Source organism: Lepidochelys kempii, chromosome 9, assembly GCF_965140285.1.
Source record: "Lepidochelys kempii isolate rLepKem1 chromosome 9, rLepKem1.hap1, whole genome shotgun sequence".
NCBI classification, from domain to species: domain Eukaryota; kingdom Metazoa; phylum Chordata; order Testudines; family Cheloniidae; genus Lepidochelys; species Lepidochelys kempii.
This window is the reverse complement of record NC_136388.1, coordinates 45,138,075-45,161,823: the sequence shown is the minus strand read 5'-3', so window position 1 is coordinate 45,161,823 and position 23,749 is coordinate 45,138,075. Positions and strand designations below refer to the sequence as shown.

Here is a 23,749-nt window from a genome sequence, read left to right as displayed (position 1 = left end):
TAACTTCAAATGTATATATTTATAACTAGTTAATAACTTCAAATTTATATATATATATATATATATATGCCAATATCTGCACTGGCATACCAGGCACATAGGAACAAGGAGAACAAAGATCTAAGTGCTTTGTTTGGTCTTTTATGCAATTCCGGATGCTGGGGTGTAGCTCCTCCTAACCAGCACATGAAGCCAGTACCCTGAGGGTATGTGTACGCTGGCAAGATTCTGCACCACAAGTGCAGAAAATTATTAAAACGCTGGAATTAAACCACTGCTGTGTGTCCACACTGTGTTCCTTGTGACGCTGGAGCGCATCCACATTAGCAGCTCTTGCAATGGCGAAAACAGCAGTGCATTGTGGTAGCTATCGCACAGTGCAACTGGCCGCAGGGTGCTTTGGGAAGGGTTTGCAGTGTCTATGGGGCAAGCACAGTGTCATATGATGCAGGTTTCCCAATGCTATTGTTCCATGGGCATCCTACTACATTGCCAGCTTTTCAACTGAAGTGTGTGGGGGGAGAGTGTGTGTGTGTATGGAGTGGGGTAGAGAGACAGTGTGTTTTGGGAGACAGAGAGTGTGTCAGCATGCTGTCTTGTAAATTCAGACAGTGGCAGGAAGCAACCAGTCCTGAGGCAGGGGGAGGGGGAAACCCCGACATCAGCCCCCACCTCCGTCCCTGGGCTCACTGCACAGCAATCTCTCTCTCCCACACACACATACAGACACCTGCCTCTGTGTTCAACAGCACAAGCGTTCCACATTAATGGTTTGCTTTGTGTCCCGGAGCAGATCAGCACAGCACACAACGGCTGTCAGAAACGGTGCTTTGAAAGGGGAGGGGCGCATGTCTCCAGGGAAGCCAAGTTAAGAACAATGAGCAGAGCGGTCACTTGAGGCATTACAGAACTGCTCCGGAGGCCAATTACAGCGCAGAAAGCAATCAAGTGTCTACACTGGCAATAGAGCGCTGGAGCCTCTACACAAATAGCCTACGACTCTCGTCCAGGTGGGTTTTTGCAGCGCTGCAGCTGAGGAGTTTCTGCATACAAAGTGGCTTGGCAGTGTGTACACATCTGCAGTTTGAGCGCAAAAAGCTGCTTTACTGCACGGAAACTTGCCAGTATAGACAAGCCCTAGAACTTATTAACAAGGCCACCCCCTACAAAAGTGGATTGCCTTCTGACTCCCACAGCTGTCTGTCTCCAACAGGTGGAGCATCAGAAGACTTGCTGCCTGAGAGGAAAACCGAACACAAAGGAGAAAACTGAGTAGCCTCAAAAGCCTACAGAGATTTCTAGCCACAGATTGATATGCAGCTACCTTGGAGAATTCAGTGTATACAATCTACTTATACCTCTAAGATCCAGGTTCCTAAAGAGGAATAGGCTTTTTTGAAAAAGCAGAGTTAGTATAACTCATACAAAGCAACAATAATTTCCTCAAGAAAACTTTCCAAACAATCTTAAAACTTCACTTTTGTGTCCAGAATGCATACACACACTTCACTGGGAATGCCCGAGAAATGAAAGCTCCAGGTCAGCACCTACACATTTTGAATGAGATGCAGCTGGTATGGCCTTGTGCTTAAACTGAAATATTCAGTTTTACAAAATAGACTTAATAATTTTTACTCTTTATTTCATTATCCCTTTTTTCCTTGGGGCCATTGTAAAATGTGCTTGTAGCAAAAGCAAAAGTCTCTGAAGTTCAATATAAAGAATTGTACATACCTGGGACAACTGATAGGTACCAAATATTGTTTTTTTAACACAGGTTTTTTTGTCCTAGTTTCAGGTAATAGTTGGTAACTATAAAGTCATGGCTGTAAATCTTGATTATAACTTAATTTGGCCAGGAGTTTTCCTCCATCGAACATTAGAATAAACTATAGCTAGCAAGAAATGTAACAGTAACCAAAGAACAGGCTTGTGGTATTGTAAAGAATCCACATAACATGAGAAGTCTTCAAAATATGCATCCAATCAGTTTCCTTCGTAACCTTAGAAAAGGAGGCTTCTTGTGTTCAGCATGGATTTTTGCAGGTAAAGCCAGTTAAGTAGAACACTTTACTGATGAGTGACCAGTGGCTCTTTTGAAACCAAATCCAACTTGGAATTGTAAATCTCTATTGGTAATAATATCTAATAAGCCTGCATATTTATGATGCAAATTCCAGTAGCAAACTATAAACCGAATAAATGAAGCTAAAGATATAGTTGCATTTCATTAAACAGTAGGAAAGTTCACAGTGGAAAGTGAGTGGCTTTGTCTTGTTCTAGAGATGAAATGCTGTAGTTTGTGCAATATCACATTATTCATAGCGGATTTAATTTGTATTTTGCGGTCTTAAATGTCATTCTGCAACTAGAGGGGATAATTGGCATATTGTCTATTTATGAAGAAGCTACTTCCACTTCAGCAGAGAAGCTGCTTCTCCACTGTTCTTCTTTACTTTAACCCCTGATTTACGTTTCATTAAACATTCAGTGACAACCAGATAGATTCACTGCATCACATGCCTTGTTTTCTGTTGATCAGGAAGACAGGCAGCTGACAGGAAACTCAGCTGGCTAAATATACCTATTCTGATGCTAGCTTGCCATTTTTCACATAGCTGTCACTGACTCTCTGGTACGTGCAAATGACTGGACAAGATTATATTGCTGGCAACAGTCACTGAGTTGGCTTTTGCCCAGCTCCTGTCTCCAAGGTGCATATCAGAATAGGCAGCTGCACCAGACAAGCCACTGACAAATCTGTGGTTCACCCCAAACAAGAGTGGGATTAAAGCAATAATCAGGGATAGCCAGTTTCCAACACCCGTGCACTGATTAGCATGAGTAGCTCCATTGATTTTATATGCTTACAGATTGCTAATAAATGCAGTGTTCTACCTTTGCACAGCATCAGGGGATAAACAGCAGGTCTGATCTCCATGCAGCACCATCAAGGGTAGCCCCCTTGTTATGCTAGTGAGGGGTGGGCGGGACTCAGTTTCATAGTTGCATGGATCTTCCAACTACTTTCCTTCTGATGCATATGTCTCTCATCCCCGGCTCTGGGTTCCTCCTCCCTTGAACTCTCCTATATGACTCTAATTCCTGCTCCTAAACTAAGCTGAAAAGTTTAAAACAGGAATAACTACATCTGTACCACAAAGTGTTGTTATCTATATTCTACTAAATCTTCTGTAAATCTGTATTCACAATATATAACCTGCAAAATTAAGCCTTGGGATATTTAAATACTTTTAATTCACACTGTAGGCAGATTTTCTACCACTGCTTTACTGAATGACAATTACTCTGGTGTGGATTGTGGATTTTAAATTGTTAGGCTGCCTAGCATGGTGGATTGGCATCTTTGCTGATTTAAGTATATGAGCTAGATTTTGCCAGACTGAGTATGGAGCAGTGCATAGGTGCCCTGCCTCAGGGAGAACACTTAGAAAGCATTGAGTCTCAGAGGCATAACTTCTCCTCTCTTGAATTGGACAGAGTAAATGATTATATACTATTTCAGGGTGCAGTGTCCTCTCTAATGCAACCCAGTACACTGGTATGTCGGAGGGGCGGGGCAGCACCATGGGTCTGCCACTCCTCATCCCTTCCTGTCCATTTGCTCATGGGGGATAGTCTGGGCTGTGCAGCCCTTTCTTACTCCTTCTGGGGCCATGGTTTGAGCAGGTCTCGTAAGGGATGGGGTTGGGGGCTTACTCCTCTGCACAGCCACGTAAGATGATCTATGCAGTCAATATAAATAGTATACAAAATCCATGAAATCAATATAAATAGTATGCAATGACAACTTAAGTAAAATAGAGCAAACACCTCCACTGGCGTAACTTAAAACTCTTAATAAAAAATGTTCCTAGGAACTAAGCGTTGAAATCATTCTTGGTATAAAGAAATGCATAGGACTGGGAAAGGCATGTCACCTCAAAATTGTCTCTTTATAGCTGAGAATAGGCTAGTCTGTCTGAGCTTCAAATGGATATGGGATTTCGTTCCAGGGCTTTGCACACAAGGAAGATTGTGTTTACAGGAATGTGTGCATGTGCGGTAGGGGGAAGCAACTACAGAATGAGACACGTACAGAGCGAGTCACTTCCAGAGCTAATCAATGTCCACATAATGAGCAGCCTACTCAGCTGAATATTGATTAGTTAGTGCTGGCAAGGTTTTACTCTAGGGAGGTCAGTATTCCTGCCAGCTGCCTTGTAGAAGACAAAGGAAGCCTCAGCAAATTATAAATGGCAGGGTTTTATTTGAGAGGCACCACTTGGGCTCATAGTAGGGAAACATGTTTGGCTGTAAAACTAACAAAAATGAAACATCAACCATCCTGTTAACTTTTGCTAATAAGTATCAGTGTATTTTATTAAATGCAGTCAAAAATTTGCCCTCATAGAACTTTTTTACTTGCAACTATAATATTAGAGACTATCATTTGTCATTTCTACTGGTGTGGGGGAGGGGGAAGGTTGTTTTGTTTTTTGGTTGCTGGAGGTTCTCATTCCTGGACTCACTCTCCCCTTCATAAGAAATTCAATGCTTTCATAAACAACATATTGGGGTCTTGCCCAATGCCATACAATTGTATGCTTCATGTCCATTCATTAATGGAATTATTTTAAATATACTAAAATCATTGTTTTTCCTACAATTAGTTAGTTACGTAGTCACATTGCTGCAGGAGTGGCATTGGCAGACAAACAGAACTACTAACAATAGTCTGATGAAATGAAAAACTATTCAGTCTGTGACTAAAAAGAAATCCTACCTTTTTAGAAGCAGAGTCTCCTTTCTCACAGGCTCTCTATGGAAAGAGAAATGGTACAAGTTAGGAGAAGGGGATCTGAAAACAGTATTCTACGTCCAATGGGCCCAGTTTGTTCCTAGTGTAACTCTCTGACTTCAAGTAGAGTCACACCAGGGATTAATTTGCCTCTATGTCTTTGCCAAAGAGAACAACAGAAGCTGGCCAAAAGCAGCTGCTTTTGCATTTCCTCAATGAATCTGTTCATTCTACCCTCATGATGGAGAGGCTGTAAACAAAGGCTCTTCATGATGTCTCATTGTGCTATGCATAATTATACTGTATACACTCCATAACTATACACGCTTCAAGGCACGTTGCAAAAGCTTTCTACTTACCCAGGCTTTTTCTGAGAGGAAGCGTTAAATGGAGAGAGGATACAGGTAACAGTTAAAATGAAAAAGAAAAAACCTAATAGCTGCTTGGGATGGCAGTTGGGAATGCTCCATAAACAGTGTGGGGGAGGTCAAGGGGAGCGTTAAGAAAAAAAGGAACTAACAAGACCTGTGCCTAGCATCACCCTGATCACTTTGCTTGTATGTTTTAGCCATTTTGCCCACCCTTTCTTTTTTGAGATTATAAACTCTTTGAGACCAGAACGGTCAGGTTTGTATTGTGCTTAGCACAATTAACTGGATTGGAATTTGGGGGGATTACCATAATAAATATCATCTGGGTTTCTTTCCCCCACAATCCCCTCAGCCCCACAAAGTTGGGAGACTTTGCCCTCTGACAATGTGACCCCCTTCCCATATGAAAGGATGCTTCTTAGGAAACTCCATCAGAGGGATCTCAAAGAGTTTTCCATTTCCTCTGGTCCTTTTCAACAGATTTTTTGGTGGGATAGAGCAATCTGGCCACCCTTGTTTATCAGTGCTGGACCACATGCAGTTAGAAGCTGTCTTCTACAGACTCAGTAGAATTTCTATTGCGCAAAAAATTTACAAACTCTCTGAACATTGCACTATTTTAATCACAGAATGCACAAGTTTCCGCAGGTTCACTAGTGAAGATCCACATCGCCTATGATCTCTTTTCACTGAGGTAGAAATCAGGAGTCACTCCATTTCTACCTCAGGAGTCAATGACTCCATTGAGTCACTGGACTTACAGCAGAGGGGAAAATAATCTGCTGTAAAATCAGGATAGGGTTAGAATTTATTTAAGCCACATATGTTTACAAAGATTTTTTTACCACGTGGGAGTGCAGATATTTTTAGCTCCTTGGTTTACGACACTTATTAATCCCACTAGTTTTGCCAGCAATATATGACAATTTTGTGAGCTTCCTTTTCACAGGTCCACATTCTGCTGCCCTTACATTGAACAGTGTCTTATGCCAGTAGTAGCCCCTTTGACTTCAGTGGAACTGTTAGTAAAGTTACTATTCAGTGTAATTGCAGGTGGTCGCATGTGGCTGTCATAAATATAAAGGGAAGGGTAAACCCCTTTGAAATCCCTCCTGGCCAGGGGAAAGCTCCTCTCACCTGTAAAGGGTTAAGAAGCTAAAGGTAACCTCGCTGGCACCTGACCAAAATGACCAATGAGGAGACAAGATACTTTCAAAAGCTGGGAGGAGGGAGAGAAACAAAGGGTCTGGGTCTGTCTGTAGTTTTTTCTGCCAGGGACAGAACAGGAATGGAGTCTTAGAACTTTTAGTAAGTAATCTAGCTAGGTACGTGTTAGATTATGATTTCTTTAAATGGCTGAGGAAAGAACTGTGCTGAATAGAATAACTATTTCTGTCTGTGTATCTTTTTTGTAACTTAAGGTTTTGCCTAGAGGGGTTCTCTATGTTTTTGAATCTAATTTCCCTGTAAGGTATCTACCATCCTGATTTTACAGGGGGGATTTCTTTATTTCTATTTACTTCTATTTTTATTAAAAGTCTTCTTGTAAGAAAACTGAATGCTTTTTCATTGTTCTCAGATCCCAGGGTTTGGGTCTGTGGTCACCTATGCAAATTGGTGAAGCTTTTTATCCAACATTTCCCAGGAAAGGGGGAGTGCAAGTGTTGGGAGGATTGTTCATTGTTCTTAAGATCCAAGGGTCTGGGTCTGTAGTCACCTAGGCAAATTGGTGAGGCTTTTTACCAAACTTTGTCCAGGAAGTGGGGTGCAAGGTTTTGGGAAGTACTTTGGGGGGAAAGACGTGTCCAAACAGCTCTTCCCCAGTAACCAGTATTAGTTTGGTGGTGGTAGCGGCCAATCCAAGGACAAAGGGTGGAATATTTTGTACCTTGGGGAAGTTTTGACCTAAGCTGGTAAAGATAAGCTTAGGAGGTTTTTCATGCAGGTCCCCACATCTGTACCCTAGAGTTCAGAGTGGGGGAGGAACCTTGACATGGTGTCAGCGGTGGGATTCTTGGGGCAGTTGGCCTTTACATGCCCCAGCTCGTTACATTTAAAACATTGTCCAGCTGACGGGTCACTGGGGCGAGGTGGGTTGCTGGGGAATGGGGTGGTGGGAGGATAAGGGGTCTGGAGGGTTCTTTGGGAGGTAGGTGGGGCCTTGAGCGGCCCCCGGTACTAGGGTGTGGTCTGGGGTGGTCCCTTCTGGTCTCCGCTCCAACTGCGACCAGTTTTCTTCTTCTCTGCCACCTCCACCCATCTGGCTCCAATCTCTCCTGCCTCAATTACAGTTTTGGGTTTCCCATCTAGGATGTATCTTTCTATTTCCTCAGGAACACCCTCTAAGAATTGTTCCATTTGCATTAGGAAGGGCAAATTTACTGGAGATTCAACACTTGCTCCTGATATCCAGGCATCCCAATGTTTCACAATGTGGTAGGCATGTCAGGTAAATGACACGTCTGGTTTCCACCTTAGGGCTCTGAACCTCCGACGAGACTGCTCGGGTGTTATCCCCATTCTGACTCTCGCCTTGGATTTAAATAGTTCATACTTGTTCATGTGTTCTTTAGGCATTTCAGCTGCCACCTCACCTAAGGGTCCACTGAGCTGCAGCCTCAGCTCTACCATGTATTGGTCAGTAGAGATGTTGTACCCAAGGCAGGCCCTTTTGAAGTTTTCTAGGAAGGCCTCAGTATCATCACCTGCCTTGTAGGTGGGGAACTTTCTGGGATGGGAAGTGGTACTTGGAGAAGGATTACTAGGGTTTGTTGGGATATTCTGCTGAGCCTTTATCTTCTCCATCTCCTCCACATACTTCCTCTCTTTTTCCTTCTCCTCCAGTTCTTTGTCCCTTGCTTCCATAGCTCTCCTGTGAGCAGCCGCTTGGTGTTGTTCTGCCTCTCTCGCTGCCTCCCTTTCTTGTTCCTTCTTCAGCCGCATGAGTTCTATCTGTCTTTCATGTTCCCTTTGTTTTTCCTTAGCCTGAAATCTGGCTAATTCCAGCTTTTGTCGAGTCGTGGATTTTATCATCCTAACCTCTCTGTTTTTTAACTAACTTTACACCCGAGGTTTAGAAATAAACAAACAAAACTTGGCTGTAAAATTTTGCTGTGCTGGAATAGAATACCTATTCTCTGATAGTGATTGTCAGCCTACAGAAAAAGACAATTTCCTTGTCTCTGCTCTTGGCCCAAATCAAAGCAAAAAACCTCCAACTACTTGGAAACCTGCTTACCAGCAGCCCAACGGAAAAAAAAAATTTCCTTTTCAAACCTGTGCTCCTTGTAAAACAAAAAAATCAAAATCCTAAAAAAAAACAAAACCCTGCCACTTTTGTCTCCAGGCAAATGGGTAGAACACCCCCCTCCCTATTTACTTTTAGGGGAAAAAAAATAAAAACCTCTGGGTTGGAAGACTGTGAATTTCCCTGCAGGAGTTAAGTACCCTGCCTCCAGGCAAAGAAAACCTGCAATTCACAAAGATAATCCCCTTTTGTCTCAGCTCTGGCTCCAAAGCAGAGAGAAAACAAGCTGCTTTTCCAGCACCTCCAAAGGAAAAAAAATTTCCTTTTTAAAATCTGTATTTCTAGTTCAAAAAATCTCAACTGGATCTCAAAATGATTTCAGGTTAATCCCACTACTATGCCACCATGTCAAGGTTCCTCCCCCACTCTGAACTCTAGGGTACAGATGTGGGGACCTGCATGAAAAACCTCCTAAGCTTATCTTTACCAGCTTAGGTCAAAACTTCCCCAAGGTACAAAATATTCCACCCTTTGTCCTTGGATTGGCCGCTACCACCACCAAACTAATACTGGTTACTGGGCAAGAGCTGTTTGGATGCGTCTTTCCCCCCAGAATACTTCCCAAAACCTTGCACCCCACTTCCTGGACAAGGTTTGGTAAAAAGCCTCACCAATTTGCCTAGGTGACTACAGACCCAGACCCTTGGATCTTAAGAACACTTGCACCCCCCCTTTCCTGGGAAATGTTGGATAAAAAGCCTCACCAATTTGCATAGGTGACCACAGACCCAAACCCTGGGATCTGAGAACAATGAAAAAGCATTCAGTTTTCTTACAAGAAGACTTTTAATAAAAATAGAAGTAAATAGAAATAAAGAAATCCCCCCTGTAAAATCAGGATGGTAGATACCTTACAGGGAAATTAGATTCAAAAACATAGAGAACCCCTCTAGGCAAAACCTTAAGTTACAAAAAAGATACACAGACAGAAATAGTTATTCTATTCAGCACAGTTCTTTCCTCAGCCATTTAAAGAAATCATAATCTAACACGTACCTAGCTAGATTACTTACTAAAAGTTCTAAGACTCCATTCCTGGTCTATCCCCGGCCAAGACAGAATATAGACAGACACACAGACCCTTTGTTTCTCTCCCTCCTCCCAGCTTTTGAAAGTATCTTGTCTCCTCATTGGTCATTTTGGTCAGGTGCCAGCGAGGTTACCTTTAGTTCTTAACCCTTTACAGGTGAGAGGAGCTTTCCCCTGGCCAGGAGGGATTTCAAAGGGGTTTACCCTTCCCTTTATATTTATGACAGTGGCCCATATTGAATTACTTAAATTCTGGCACCTAGTCATGTCAACATAGTCCTAGGCACTAGACTTCATTGTGGACTATTGAGCAAAACAATCCTGAGATTGCTTGTGTAGCCACTCTATGCCAACGGGAGACAGCTTTCCCGTCAACATAATTAAACCATCCCCAACAAGTGGGAGTAGCTATGTCAGGCTGAGAGGGTCTCCCGCCAACATAGCACTGTCCACACCAGCACTCCTGTCAGCATAACTTATGTCACTCAGAGGGGTGTTTTTTTCACACCCCTGAACAACATAAATTATACCAACAAAAGTGCTAGGTTAGACAGCTGACTAGCAAATTTGAGAGACATTTTTAAAAAAGCATAGCACACCTCTTAATGCTATTATCTCTAACTTATCTTACCTGATTAACCTCAACCACACTGACTGCTTTGGCTAGAGGCTACAAATGGTAAATTTCAGGCAGATTGGCACTTTTTTGAGGTGAGTGTAAGAAAACCAAGCTTGTAGAATTTGAGGTGCTTCCAGAGCTCTGTAATCACATTGAAATAACAGCTCCCTCTCTCCCAGGAGAGATTTGTACACAGCAAATATTACCACCCACACAATGCTAGTCATGAGGCACTCCCATTGAAAGTATCAGGGGAATAGCTCGGGAAGATGGTGGAGAACTAAAAGGAATAAGACCTGCTCCCTCCTCTGCTCAAAGATCATGGCTAACACTATTGTCCTCATCTAAACCCCAGTGTCTTATAAAGAAACATACACTGCTAGTAGTCCCAGGAAATCTCCACTAGCATCTGGCACACTAGACTATATAGTTACTGCGTAACCATTTAATGAGCCGTGGACTCTCTAATACTGTTATTTAAAGATGCTTCTGTTCAGTTCTCTATTGAGTGCAACCCCTCCCCTCTGCAGCCAAGTTGTTAGGCCCTGTTATTTTATTTATGCACTGGCACTCAAGGGAGTGTCAAACCGCAAGCGCTAGAGGAAAGAAAAATATTAATTGATTTCAGTAGAAATTACCTTTGAGGAAAACTCAAGTCAAGCAATTTTCATGCTGTAAAGAAGCACAGGAGGTTGCTGTTGTTAAGCTTATAGTTTAAAACGTGGGTCCACAATTTAGGGCTGACAAAAGGAACAGCACTTACAGGGCAGCTGATGCAGTAAACTATACTGCACTGTTGCTTTACAGAAACCAACACAGAAAATATCACTATTAAAATGCTATGTTATAAAAATCCTCCTCTAAAGTTTTCCCCTTTGATAGTAATATTGCTCTCTGAATTACGTCCAAGAAACATCTTAGGGCCTGATTCTGCAATCCTGGCATGTGGCTTTATTAGGACCACTGCCACGAGTAAGTGCATGAGAGCTGCAGAATCCAATCCAATGCAAGGAATTTCACCACTGTAAGCAACAAGGTGGTCTGCCGAGGTAAACCCCTTTGTGTTTGGTGCTGGTGCAACCACGACTGGAGCACGATGGCCAGTTCTGGTGTCCACAATTCAAGAACATTGTTAATTGATTAGAGAGGATTCAGAGAAGAATCTCCAGAAGGATTAAAGGATTGGGAGACATGCTTTATGCTGTGTATAGAGAGAGATTCATGAGCTCCATCTGCTCAGTTTAACAAAGAGAAAGTTAAGGGGTGACTTGGTCACAGTCTATAAGTACATGCATGGGGAACAAAAAGTTGATGATAATAGGCTTTTTAATCTAGCAGACAAAGGTCTATACCACAACCCAAAGGCTGGAAGTTGAAGCTAGATAAATGAAGGCTGAAAGTAAGTCACAAATTGTAACAGTGAGAGCAATTAATCACTGGAATAATTGACCAACTGCAGTGGTGGGTTCTCTATCACGGGCAATTTTAAATCCAGTTTGGATATTTTTTCTAAAAGATCTGCTCTACTTCAAACAGGTCTTAATAAATCCTATGGCCAGTGTTATATAGGAAGTCCAATTATATGATCACAGTGATCCCTTCTGAGTATATAATCTGTCAACCTAGAGGATTATAATGCTTTAGCCCCAGTAGGGAACATCTCAAGGGAATTGATGCACAGCAGAAAAAGAAAACAGAAAGGAACTGGAAAATATACAGGACCCATTCAAGAGACTGCACTCAAAAGCATAATTTTGTTTACTTTTTTTAAAATGTCATCTTACCTATTAAAGCAAATTTAATACTTAAAGGGTGCCAATTTGAGTACAACAATATTTATAGAATGAACACACCATAGACAATGGCTATCCAACGTGTGCTGCCAGCGTGTCTTAACTCTCATTTCTCTTTTGGGGGAATCATCTCTAAGGGCAAGAAGGCAATTGGCCTTTCTACTGACACTGCCAGCATAGTATTAATCAGTGAAGTAGTGATGGCAGTTTTGTCCTGTGTGGACACCCACTGATAAGGGACCGGAGAGCACTCAGGCCTTTATTTTGCAAACTGACCCAGGTGAACAGACCTCTATGTGCCATCACGTGAACAGACCTCTATGCGCCATCGACTCTCATGCTTGATGCACTGACCGGCTTGTGGGATTGGAATATAACTCATTCACACTGAACAGGTCTGAAATGCTAACAGCTTTCATTCAATACGTATGTAGCCCAGACTAGGCCTGCTCTGCAGCTCACTGCTAATGAGAGGTGTCAGAAACGGAGCAGACTCAGATCACAGGGCTTCATGCAAAGCATCAATTTTGGCTTATGTGGGTTCTAACCTCTAGTTCCACTTTGTTCTGGGTTCAAATGAAGGCTAAAACACAGAGCTAAATGCAGGAGAAACTGCCATGTTTTTTGTGGCTTGGGGTCAAAACCATCTAGATTTTTACCCAAACCATAAATCAGCCTAGGCTTGCTTGAAATTTTGCCCAGGGTTCCTGAAAAGTTCATGAACTTTGGTGAACATATCCCAAACTTTACATTGGAAATTAAAAACAAAACAAAACTTTCCACTTTCAACAGGTTTTATTACAAATGTTTCGACTAGCTCTCCTACGGATCCCTTAAAGGAAAACACCAGGGTTTTTCTATTAAACACTGAGATCCTTCCCCATTCCTTGTATTCTTTGCCCAGTCTCCATTTCCCAACATGTCTACATTTTTCATCAAGGTTCCCTTTGTACCTCCGATGAACCTGGGGTCTGGGATGAGACAAAGGCCCCAACCATGGAAACAGTTAAGCTTATGGATAACTATTTCACTCACATGGATAAACCCAGTGGGATTACTCATGTGAGCATACCTATGCCTGTGCTTAAGCTTTTGTGGGATCAGGGCCAAAATTTGCATGCTGTCTCAATGGGATCAAATTGTGACAAAATGAAATAAGGAGATCTTTAAAAAGTGAATTTTTTTAACAGGACAGGTTTCAGAGTAACAGCCGTGTTAGTCTGTATTCGCAAAAAGAAAAGTAGTACTTGTGGCACCTTAGCGACTAACCAATTTATTTGAGCATAAGCTTTCGTGAGCTACTACGATGAAGTGAGCTGTAGCTCACGAAAGCTTATGCTGAAATAAATTGGTTAGTCTCTAAGGTGCCACAAGTACTCCTTTTCTTTTAACAGGACAGTCACTGTTAGTTACTCATTTTAGTGTAAATGCAGTAATAATTCCATTTTAAATAGCTCTGAATTTCTTTGTATTCTTTCATAAATGATTTAAAGTGGTGTGGTACCCATGTGGGTCCAGATCTGGAGAGCTCTGTGACGCTCAAAAGTTTCTCTCTTCCACCAGCAGGGGTTGGTTCAGTAAAAGATATCACTTCACCCACCTTGTGTCTCACAGTATTTAAGATCCTTTGCAGTTCACCTTTAGTTTTCGCACTCATCTCTGTGGTTGGTGTCCCATTTATCTCTAAAGAGCTTTCCCTTTTTACTGATATCAACACCGTGTTTTACTATCAACTCCTATCAAGCCCACTTAAATCCCTGATCATACAATGAGTTCTGTGCAGATTCAGGGGCAAAAAAGAGCTATAAGGGCAAAGACAGAATAGGTAGGATATTGGGAGAAGGATATGGAAGTAGATTATCTCTATATGCAACTCCTAAAGCTCCAAAAATAAACATACATCGTTCAATTTAAAACCAAACTAGTTTATCCCTGTAAAATTTAAAAAAACATTGAAACTTGCTTAAAGCAGCTTTCAAAGCTACCTGCTTTTCTCATTTATTTTTCTCTGTTCCAATTGCCTTTTGAAATAGTTTCCTTCATTGACTAAGGTTTACCATTTTCATCACAGCAATGTTACACTTTTTTAAAAGTCAACTTATACAAGTCTGATTCTGATATTCTGCAAAAAATAACACTAGCAACTTGCTGTAAAGTATCCACCTCCCCAAGGATTGCATATTTTGAAAACAAATGAGGTTTGAAAAACAATCTTTCAATTCGGCAGATTTCATTTCAGTACACTACAGCACAGTCACATCTTGAGTTTCAAACTTAGCCTGTCCAAGTTGGCAAGTATAATATATTCTGTATCTAACCTTTTTCTCAAGTGATGAGAGATTCAGTCTTGCTCCCACTGAAGTCACCTTTTTCATAAGCTTATTGCTGAAATTATTTCCAAGTTGTACATTATGCAAATTCTGATTTGTTTGACCTTCCATGACACTGACTTCTCCCTAGTGGTCTAGCGACACCTCCTGTAATCTCTCATATCCTACCCATACAGCACATCCTTGTTATCAGCCTCACACACCTGGTTTTAGTATTCTGACAGTGCTTACAACTTAGCCAAAAGGACATGCAATACACTGTTGCTAAAGCCTCCTTTCATCACCCTTCTTCCTCCCCTCCATATGTTGTCCTAAGAAATTCCATTTTAAGTATTAGATGACTTTTGCCCCGGTAACCTGAATTAAAAACTTTGTCTAAATTCTACTTCCTCCTTGCTAACAGGTACGCATCCTTTATATTTCTACTCCTGCTCATTGTAGTATACCTATAGCCCCCAACCAAGCTTGGGCTCCCTATTGTGCTAGGCACTGTGTATACACACCGACGCTCTCTTACCCAAACAGCTATACAGTCTAAAATGGGACTAAGAATGGGAGAAAGGAAGTACTGTCCCCGTTTTGCAGATAGGGAACTAAGGCAGAGATTAAATTATTTGCTTAAGGCCACTCAGGAAATCAGTGGCAATGACAGTGCCAGGAGCTGAACGCAGAACTCTGATGCCTTAACCACAAGTCCACCCATCCTCTTTTAATTGTTGCTCATCAAATCGTGTATCTTCTTTCTCCCTTCCAGTAAGGCTACCTGTCCTCACAGACTGTACTTCAGGTTTGTCTTGGAATATCCTAGATCACATAGCATATGAGTGCAGAATAGTGATAGGCAACCCACAGAGTTTCACTTCAGATACTCATCTTGTACCAATCTCCTGGTGTTGGCAACTAGGCTAAAAACCCCATGAGAACAAGCTGTTTGTCAATATTTCCCACGCTTGCTGGCTTCAGCTGGACTGGAAATACAATGAGAATAGCTTCACTTGTGCTGTGCTTGCAGATATTGCTACCTTATGCTGTCATTCTGTTCTGTCCCAGGCTATATGAGACCCTTCCAGGAACACCACCTGCTGCAGGAAGTGGTGGTGATTCAAAAGATGGCTCTCTTCACTTTAAGGCACTATTAACCCAATATGGTATTATGGGACACTAAATTGTTGGAAATGCTGTCTTTTGGATGAAAAACCGTATCACACTGATCATCAAAGATCCCAGGGCTCCTTTTGTACGAGTGTGCCCTGGTGTCTCAGCCTGCTTCCATCAGCGCTAATTTGATTTTTTTTATTTGTTTCAAGAAACCGTCCATTGCTCCCTTTACATTCTGCTGATATAAATTCCCCTGCATATTGAGCTTGGCATGCTGTTCTTCACTTTCTGCCTAAATCGTGTCTGCATTTTATGACATCAGTGACTGTACTTGTGTAGGGTCTCTAATTAATTTCTGAAATGGTTTAAGTTTTTCAGGGTCCTGTACAAATGTATTCCAGTATTTTTCACTCAGATTGGGTGGGTGAAAAACCCCGCAAAAAGCAGAAGCAGATGAGTGGGGATTAGCTTTCCATATTTGGCTCACATTTTAAACCACTTACATGATTATTGCCAAAGCCAACCATTCAAAAATCATGAGATTTTAAAATTTGGGGTGTACTTCTATTTGCCTTTTGGTTTCTAGAGCTTTAGGTGTCATGGTTCCAAGATCTCCTCCACATCCAGGAAAGCTAGAAAGTCTTTTTTTCTTTATTTTTCCTTTTTTTTTTTAAGTGAAAGCCAAGATTCTTATGTAACCTGTTGGCTTCAGGAGCTGGGACTTTGCCATCAACTCGCAAGTCTTGGGTTGCCAGCACTGTATGACCAAATTCCCAAGCAGGGCCCTGTTTCCCACACATTGATATTCACTTTTTATGCACTTTCATTTAGGCATTTTTCACTACTGTGAGTATATAATGTCTCTTCAGGAACATAACTGAAGTGAGGAATGATTAGATTAGCAGCTGTCTGTGAAAGCAAAGGATGACTGCACCTTCATTTTATGCAGGAAAGTTGGGTGTCAAAACCGTGAGTGCCATTTTATAAATGGTATTATAGCAACTAATATAAAAAAGAAAAAAGAAAACATTTACTTGGAAACAACACTAGTCCCCTCTGCCTGCCCCACCCCTAAACTTTCTGTGAGAGCACAAAAGCTGTCTGTCTGCTTTGGCATCAAAGAAACATTTTTAAAATGTTTCCACATACTATAAATTTTTTCTTGTCCTTTTAAACTTAGCTCTGCAGGATGGCCCAAATGGATCAAAGAATGGGAGTTTAATTCTTATACAGTTTAATGTTCTTTAGTAAAGCATTTTGTCCTCCTTTTAGGAGCAAAGTGTCTTACCATGGGAAAAGGCTAAAAAGTCAAATGTACCTCCTAAGTTTGTCTCCTCACATTTTGTAAGCCAAGGGCCTATTTAATAATACTTTGCATTTCCATTGTGTTTCTACTCAAGGATCTGAAAGTGCCTTAGTACTGAATTTAGCATTGCAACACTTCTGGGGGGGCACATCATATGATCACCATTTTCTAGATGGGAAAACTGAGGCATAGATTTAGATCACACAGGAAGATTTCACTACAGCTGGATACAGAGCTAGTGTTGCCTGACTCCACGTCCTGTGTCTTAACCATGGGAAGTCTTTTAGATTCCTCTATCCCAGGTAGATTTTCTGGTGCCCAGTGCTGTAATCTTTACCTTTTGCTAAATGAGTTTAAAGAGGATCTCAGGATGGAGCCTCCTTCCATTTTCTCTTGGTATGATCAAAATGACAGGCTATGTGGACTTAGCATAATCAAAATGGTGACATTGCCTAAAATTCTATATTGACTGTATAGAGACAAGGTGAGTGAAGTAATATGACTTCCCCCACCTTGTCTCTCTAATATTGTGGGACCAACATGGCTACAACTCCACATAGATTGACTGTAGGCACTCCCCCTGATTCTATCCAAGAGTGAAGCTGAGAGTTAGAGGGGTTTGTTTTCCCATTTCATCTGGTGAGGCAAATGCTCTGTATGGACCTGTTAGATCTCACAACATGCAAGATGGAGGGACAGCTTGCACTTCCTTATGTTATTAGCTGCATTATTGCACACCAAGTTCATTTCATTGGAGCCTGGCTGGGTGTGATTGGAAGGTAGATTTCACTGAAGAGGAGTGGCTTCTTCATTGGATTATGCAGCATTCTTCCTTAGCACATGTGCACATTTCCAAACATAACAATACAGATCCTGAATTCACGACCACTTATTTGAGCATCCCCCTCTGTCTTCCCTCCAGAGATTTACACTGGTTCTTTAAATCAGTTAAGTTAACCCAACATAAATCTGGAGTAGAGCCACTCGTTGGGGTCCTCCAGCATTTTTATGCTGCTTTCATGCCTTAAATGCTGCTATATTTGCCCACTTTCATCAAGTATGGACAAATAACTCTTTATTTTAAAGACATCACAAATAATTGCACTTAAAACATCAACAGATAGGTTTTATACCCTATCAAGACTAGTTCAGTGTTTCTAGCCAACTACAAAAGCAGTTTCTCCTCCCTTGGTATTCACACCTCAACTGCTAGAAGAGGGCCTCATCCTCCCTGATTGAACTAACTTCGTTATCCCTAGCCTGATTCTGGCTTGCATATTTATACCTGCCTCTGGAAATTTCCACAACATGCATCTGACGAAGTTGGTATTCACCCACGAAAGCTTATGCTCCAATACGTCTGTTAGTCTATAAGGTGCCACAGGACTCTTTGCCACTCTTCTGGCAGAAGTGAGCCATTATCACATCCAGCAAAGTGGAAGAAATGCAGCTCCTAAGATTAGGTGTCTGTAATGCTATCAACCCTTCCAGGAAAAGCATGGAACCTTCCAGTCATGTGCTGGCAGTAAGTACAGAAGGAAATTATTTTAAAATACTTTGTTTTAAATTGTTTGCAGTTTTGTAACTGTTTTGGTCCCAGGATATGAGAGACAAGGTGGGTGAGGTAATATCTTTTATTTGACCAACTTCTGTTGGTAGAAGGGACAGGCTTTCAAGCTTAACAGAGCTCTTCCTGAGGTCTGGAGAAGCTAACCAGAGTGTCCAGGCTAAATACATGGTGGGACAGATTGTTAAGCATAAGGGATTCACACATGCTGTAGGAGATCACCTAAAATGAAGCCTGAGCCCCGTGACCCCGAGGCAGCTGGCATGGGCCAGCTGTGTGTTTTTAATTACAGTTTACACATATCCTTAATCCTCATTCTAAAGGAAATTTGCACAACACCTTCAAAAGATGAGCCTGGAAAATTAAATTCTTAACTCTGCTGGACACTAAAAACCATGGACTTGATGGAGTCTGGTTGTATGGCTCATTACAACAAGCTATAACACAGCCTAGTGCCTGCCAACCCTTGACTTCCCACTTCATTTTAAGCTTCTCCTTCCCAGCAACAGAAGTTGGAACAATAAAAGGCATTACATCACCCACCTTGTTTTAAATTGTCTACTTATAGTTTTTTAAGCCTACGTGTGTACTCTGTTTGTGATTTACAGTCATAGACAGTATTTTGTACTTATTTAAAGTCACAGATACTGATCCTGCAATGAGGTCCACACAGGCAGACCTATCTTCCTGAACAGAGCCCCAGTGGTAATGGGGTCTGCCTGTCTGGAGCTCATTGCAGGAAATGGACCTAAGTTAATGCAAAGGAAAGAAAATGTATATTTTTTGGCTGCTGCCATCATTAGCGAATGCCATTATATCTATAAAGTCTGTTTCACAGACCAGTAGCTCCTGAGCACGAAGATTTTTTTTTTAATGAAAGGGGTGTCAGTATTAGGAAATGTGGCTATATAAAGTGTATGTTGTTGGCTTTTCTGGCTAGATCATTCTCTGCCTTTATAAAGGATGTTTCATACTCGTTCTGTATATCACCTTTGCATGGCCTGTGCTCTCTGAACATATTGGTTATGGATTAGAGCTGGACCTGAGACATGGCTTGCTGAATATTAAATATTCTGGAAATATTTCAACTCTCTGCTTCTTGCGGGGGGGGGAGGAGAGTGAGGGGGAAGTTGAATTTCCAGGCACACATTAAATGATTTACACTGCTCATAAAAAAACTGGCCTGAACCTCTGCCCAGAATGGGAAATGAACTTGAACCAAGCCTTTCTGTAGGTTTCAATGTGTTCAAATTTGCTCTCCATTATTTTTCATTTTCATTGCTTTGCCTCTCTGCACCTCGTGGTTCCATCCAGAAGATCAAGTGTGGGACTATCACAAAGTCTTGTTAGGGTATTTCTGGTCCAAATGAAAGCAAGAAGTATTGGTAATAATTAAAGCAAGATGGATCATGAGGGGTCAGACCTGCCCTCCCCTCCACAAAACAAGAATTTTGGAGGCTGAGAATTATAAATGTAGCTAATCAGGCTGTTTAGTCCCTTACGTTTTATTAAAGATCTTGGTCAAAATAGTAACCCTGGAGTTAGTGATATAATTTAAGCTGCCTAAAGTGAGGCACCCCCCTTTTCAGAGGGTGGGTTCTCAGCACTTTCTGAAAATCAGGCCCCTTTAAATTGTCTCAAGTTGGGCACCCAAAGCACTTTTGAAAATCTTGGCCTTCATTCTTTGGAGTTAAAGAAAATATATTTCAGTGGAGTCCAATTAACATTCCCCCGTCAAAAAAAATTACTTTATGTAGAAAAATTCTACTGCTTCCCAAATATTAAAATGTCTGGAAATGAAAAGTGAAGGGACCTGGCCAGTTCCTCATAGTCATATAACCAATCTTTTGTTACTATCATTCACCTACCCAGGGAACAATGGATTTTCAATTGTCAGAGCACTAGTTGGGGTTTCTGGATACCCAGGTTCAATTCCCTTATGTTCCAGAGACTTCCTGTGTAACCCTAGACAAGTCATTTGGCCTCTCTGTGTCTCATGGCATATCTCCACCGCAGACACTATGCAGGATAGCTACATCTCTGTAGCTATCCCAGTATAACCCCATAGTGGAGACGCAGCCTGCACCAATGGATGGGGTTTTCCCATTGGTGTAGGAACACCAGCTCCCGTGCAACAGTAGCTCCGCTGACGAAAGCATTCTTCCATAGCTGTGTGTGTGCACTGGGGGTTAGCTTGGCATAGTTACGTCAGTCCAGGGTGTGATTTTTTTCACATCCCTGACCAGCATAGCTATGTTCACTAACTTTTAAGTATAGACCAGGCCTCAGTTCCTCATCAATAAAATGGGGCTAATAGTACTTCACTAGCTCATTGTGGTGTTGTGAGATGTTCATATTACAGTCATTGGAGCCCAGGGTACATTTATGATAGATTTACACCCCTCTGCCCTTGTTTTGTTCTGTAAGAGAACAAACCAAACAAACCAAAATGTTGGACATAGTTCTAATCTTTTTCTATTTATTAGAAGCGTGAACATTTTCCAAAGTATTACAGTCCCAGGGCATATTAAATTCTGTCAGGACATTCTGTTTTCTCAATGTGATGTGTTAGTAGAGTAGAAGACTATTTTAATGAATAGAAATGGATATAAATGTTACAAAGTATGTTGATTTATTACTTGTGATGTGGTAATGCCGAGAAACTTCAACCAGGTCAACGCCCCATTCTACTAGACACTATATAAATAGTAAGACAGTCCAGCTCAGCTCTGAAGTGCTTACAATCTAAATAGACAAGAGAAAGAAAGTGTATTATCTCCATTTTACAGATGGGGAGATGAGGCACAGAGATTAAGGCCCAGATTTGTAGAGGCAATTAGGCATTGCTGTGCTCTGGTTGCAACACCTTTCTAAATACTCATTTCTAAATACCTTTAAAAATCTGAGCCAAAGTGATTTTCCCAAGGCCAAACAGGAAGTCAATGGCAAAGCTGGAATTAGACCCAGATGTCCTGAGTTGTAGTCCAGTGTTTTAAGCATCACCTTCCTGAACTAAGACTTTACTGTTGTAGCTTTGTGTCTAACCCCCAAGAATCACAAAATATCTGAACTGAAATCATCAGTTGTGCAGGACTGAATATCACCTGTCCTAAGTCTAAGTAACAGTGTAACCTTCTGGAAGGATAGGGAGAAATAATGCAATTCATTACATGGCTCTACAGTTTATCAGTGAGTATCACCTCCACATACAATAAATTACAGTGAGTATATGTTTATTAGAGGAGCACAGACCACAAATTCTTTACAAAGTCATATGATGAAGTCATTGCTGATACACTTTGACATTCCACAGTAAAATTGCCAAATACCACACTTCTGTTACTACCGTGTTTGGAGCTCACAATTTATAAGGCTTGTTAGGTTGTAAATAAATGAACTGTGAATTAATGATTCATTCTGTTTGAATTACACTTATGGTGTGCTACCAAGCACAAAATGGAAAGAAAAGCAAACACTAATACCACTAGAAGCAGGCAGCTTCTTGCACTGTTATCAAATCCAAGGTGATTCCTCTCTTATCCATTCAGTTTTAGGTGGTAAAGTGATGGTGTCTGATGGCATAAAGAGAGGAACTCTGAAGGATACAATGTGCTTCCTCCTCTCGTGGCAAAGACAAGATTTAATATACAGTACCTCTTAGTCCTTCCATCTGTTTGATAAAGTATGTTGGAAAGTTGGGTAGCAGCTATTAATCAGTGTACTGGACTCACAGTGCTAAAAGAGTATATTCCCTATGTGCTTTTCAGTTGTAAGTAGCATGCATTTCTGAGTACAGCCATCTGAATACACTGTAAATACTTGCATTCTTCTTTTACTAAGATGTTATTAAGATGACTACTGTACACATACCTGTCCTTTCAGACTATCAGATTCTAAAGCATGGTGGCTTTGCTCACTTTGCCTTCTCAGCACTCAGGAAGTTAACTATTAATGCCAATACATTAGTACTCAATCTCTTACCTTGCAGAGTTTCAGAACTAACCAGCATGCCAGGTATGCTGTCAGGGTGAATTTAGCTTTCATGTAGGTGTCCGGTAAACAGGTAAGATACATTTGTACCAGATCCAGCTCTTCACTGACAATGCGATTGCCAGCATCAGCAGTAGCATCCTCCCCATCCTCTTGTCTTTGATCCTCTTCTACTGATGCACTTGGGCACCTATTTAACTCCATTTTATCAAAGATATTTTTCCTCCTTGACAAAGTCCTGATTTTTCCACAGACAACTCAGGGAACTTTTTGTTTCGTATCAGTAATTATATTTCCTGATCTTCCAAAAGTATGTAGCCTTGCCTTTAAGCCAACCCGAAAGTTAGACTATGGTGGAAGAAACTTTCTGCAGTTTAAACTCCCTTGGCTCATTGCCTTTTTCTTATTGAGCGACCTTTTGCAAATGTGTGTACAGCTACAAGATAAATATAGCACTGGCTAGAGAGCCTTGTCATACAGCACAAGAATACTCCTGCCCGTTGCCAAGAGAAGAGAGAAAGATTCCATTTATTTGAAGAGCAAGTCCCTGGCATCAGTACTCCCTTGTTCATTTTAAAAAAAAAAGAAAAAGGAAAAAGCTGTTATCTTTGAAACCTTTTTTTTTTTTTTTTTGCCAATTGTACTTCTTCAGAACAAATCCCAGTTCTGCAACAAACTATGTTCTTACGGAGGAGGATTTTTTAATTCCAGAGGCTTGTAGCCACAGTAATTCATTGTCTGTGATATTGCAGATGCTGAGCTTGTGAAGGCTACAAATTTCAAAAGAATAAATGAGGTCTTGCAGATGGAAAGGGGCCAAGACATTTTGAAATAACTAATGGTCCTTCCATAGGCCAAAAAATGAACAAAACATGTGAGAGATTAACCAAGCAATTTTCCAGCTAAATGTTAAGGACTTCATTTATGCCTTGAGACAGCATTCATTTGTTTATGCTAAGAACACTTTAAGACAAACTTATTTTATTCTTGATGGCCTATATCTGTTAGAAAATGGCTTGAGAAATATAGATTTAATTGTAGCAGTATTTAATTGTTAATTTAATTAAACAGATTTAATTGTTTCAGCTTTTCAGTAAAAGCACTGCAAGCACCTAAATCCTTAAGGTTCAGTTCTGCCACGCTTATTCACATTGAGTAGTATCCATGCCACAAGTAATCCGATTGAAATTCATGAGATTATTTGTGAAGCAAGAGTGGAAGAATCTAGCTTTTACTGTGAAAGGCATAATACAAACCTACAGATCATCTGTAGACTAGATCCATCTATAATGAGATAGAGGGGAAAGGCAGACTACCAAACAAGAGCCCTCATTCTGACTGAAACATGCTCCTAGGGGTCGAACCTGGGTCACTATTCAATGGCCAATATTTCCCTATTTTTCCAGACTCATGAAGGTGAGCAGGAGAGACAGCAGAGAACTATGGAACTAAACTTCATTGGATCAATGAAGTGCTGCAAGTGACATTAGAAATAAGAATACCATTGGCATTCCTGCACGTAATCTGGAGTGCAGATG

The 23,749-nt window shown here is 41.2% G+C and overlaps 1 protein-coding gene across 1 annotated transcript in view; it reads right to left on the bottom strand.

Moving 5' to 3' along the window:
* The window catches only part of ARHGEF4 (Rho guanine nucleotide exchange factor 4), a 331,159-nt gene extending 308,500 nt beyond the window's left edge, over nucleotides 1-22,659 (bottom strand). Inside the window, 2 exon segments of the mRNA XM_073360097.2 lie at nucleotides 4,787-4,822; nucleotides 22,203-22,659. Of these exon segments, the coding sequence (XP_073216198.2) occupies nucleotides 4,787-4,822; nucleotides 22,203-22,415 (249 nt within the window). The 5' untranslated portion in view covers nucleotides 22,416-22,659.
* Nucleotides 22,660-23,749: the final 1,090 nt, after the last annotated feature.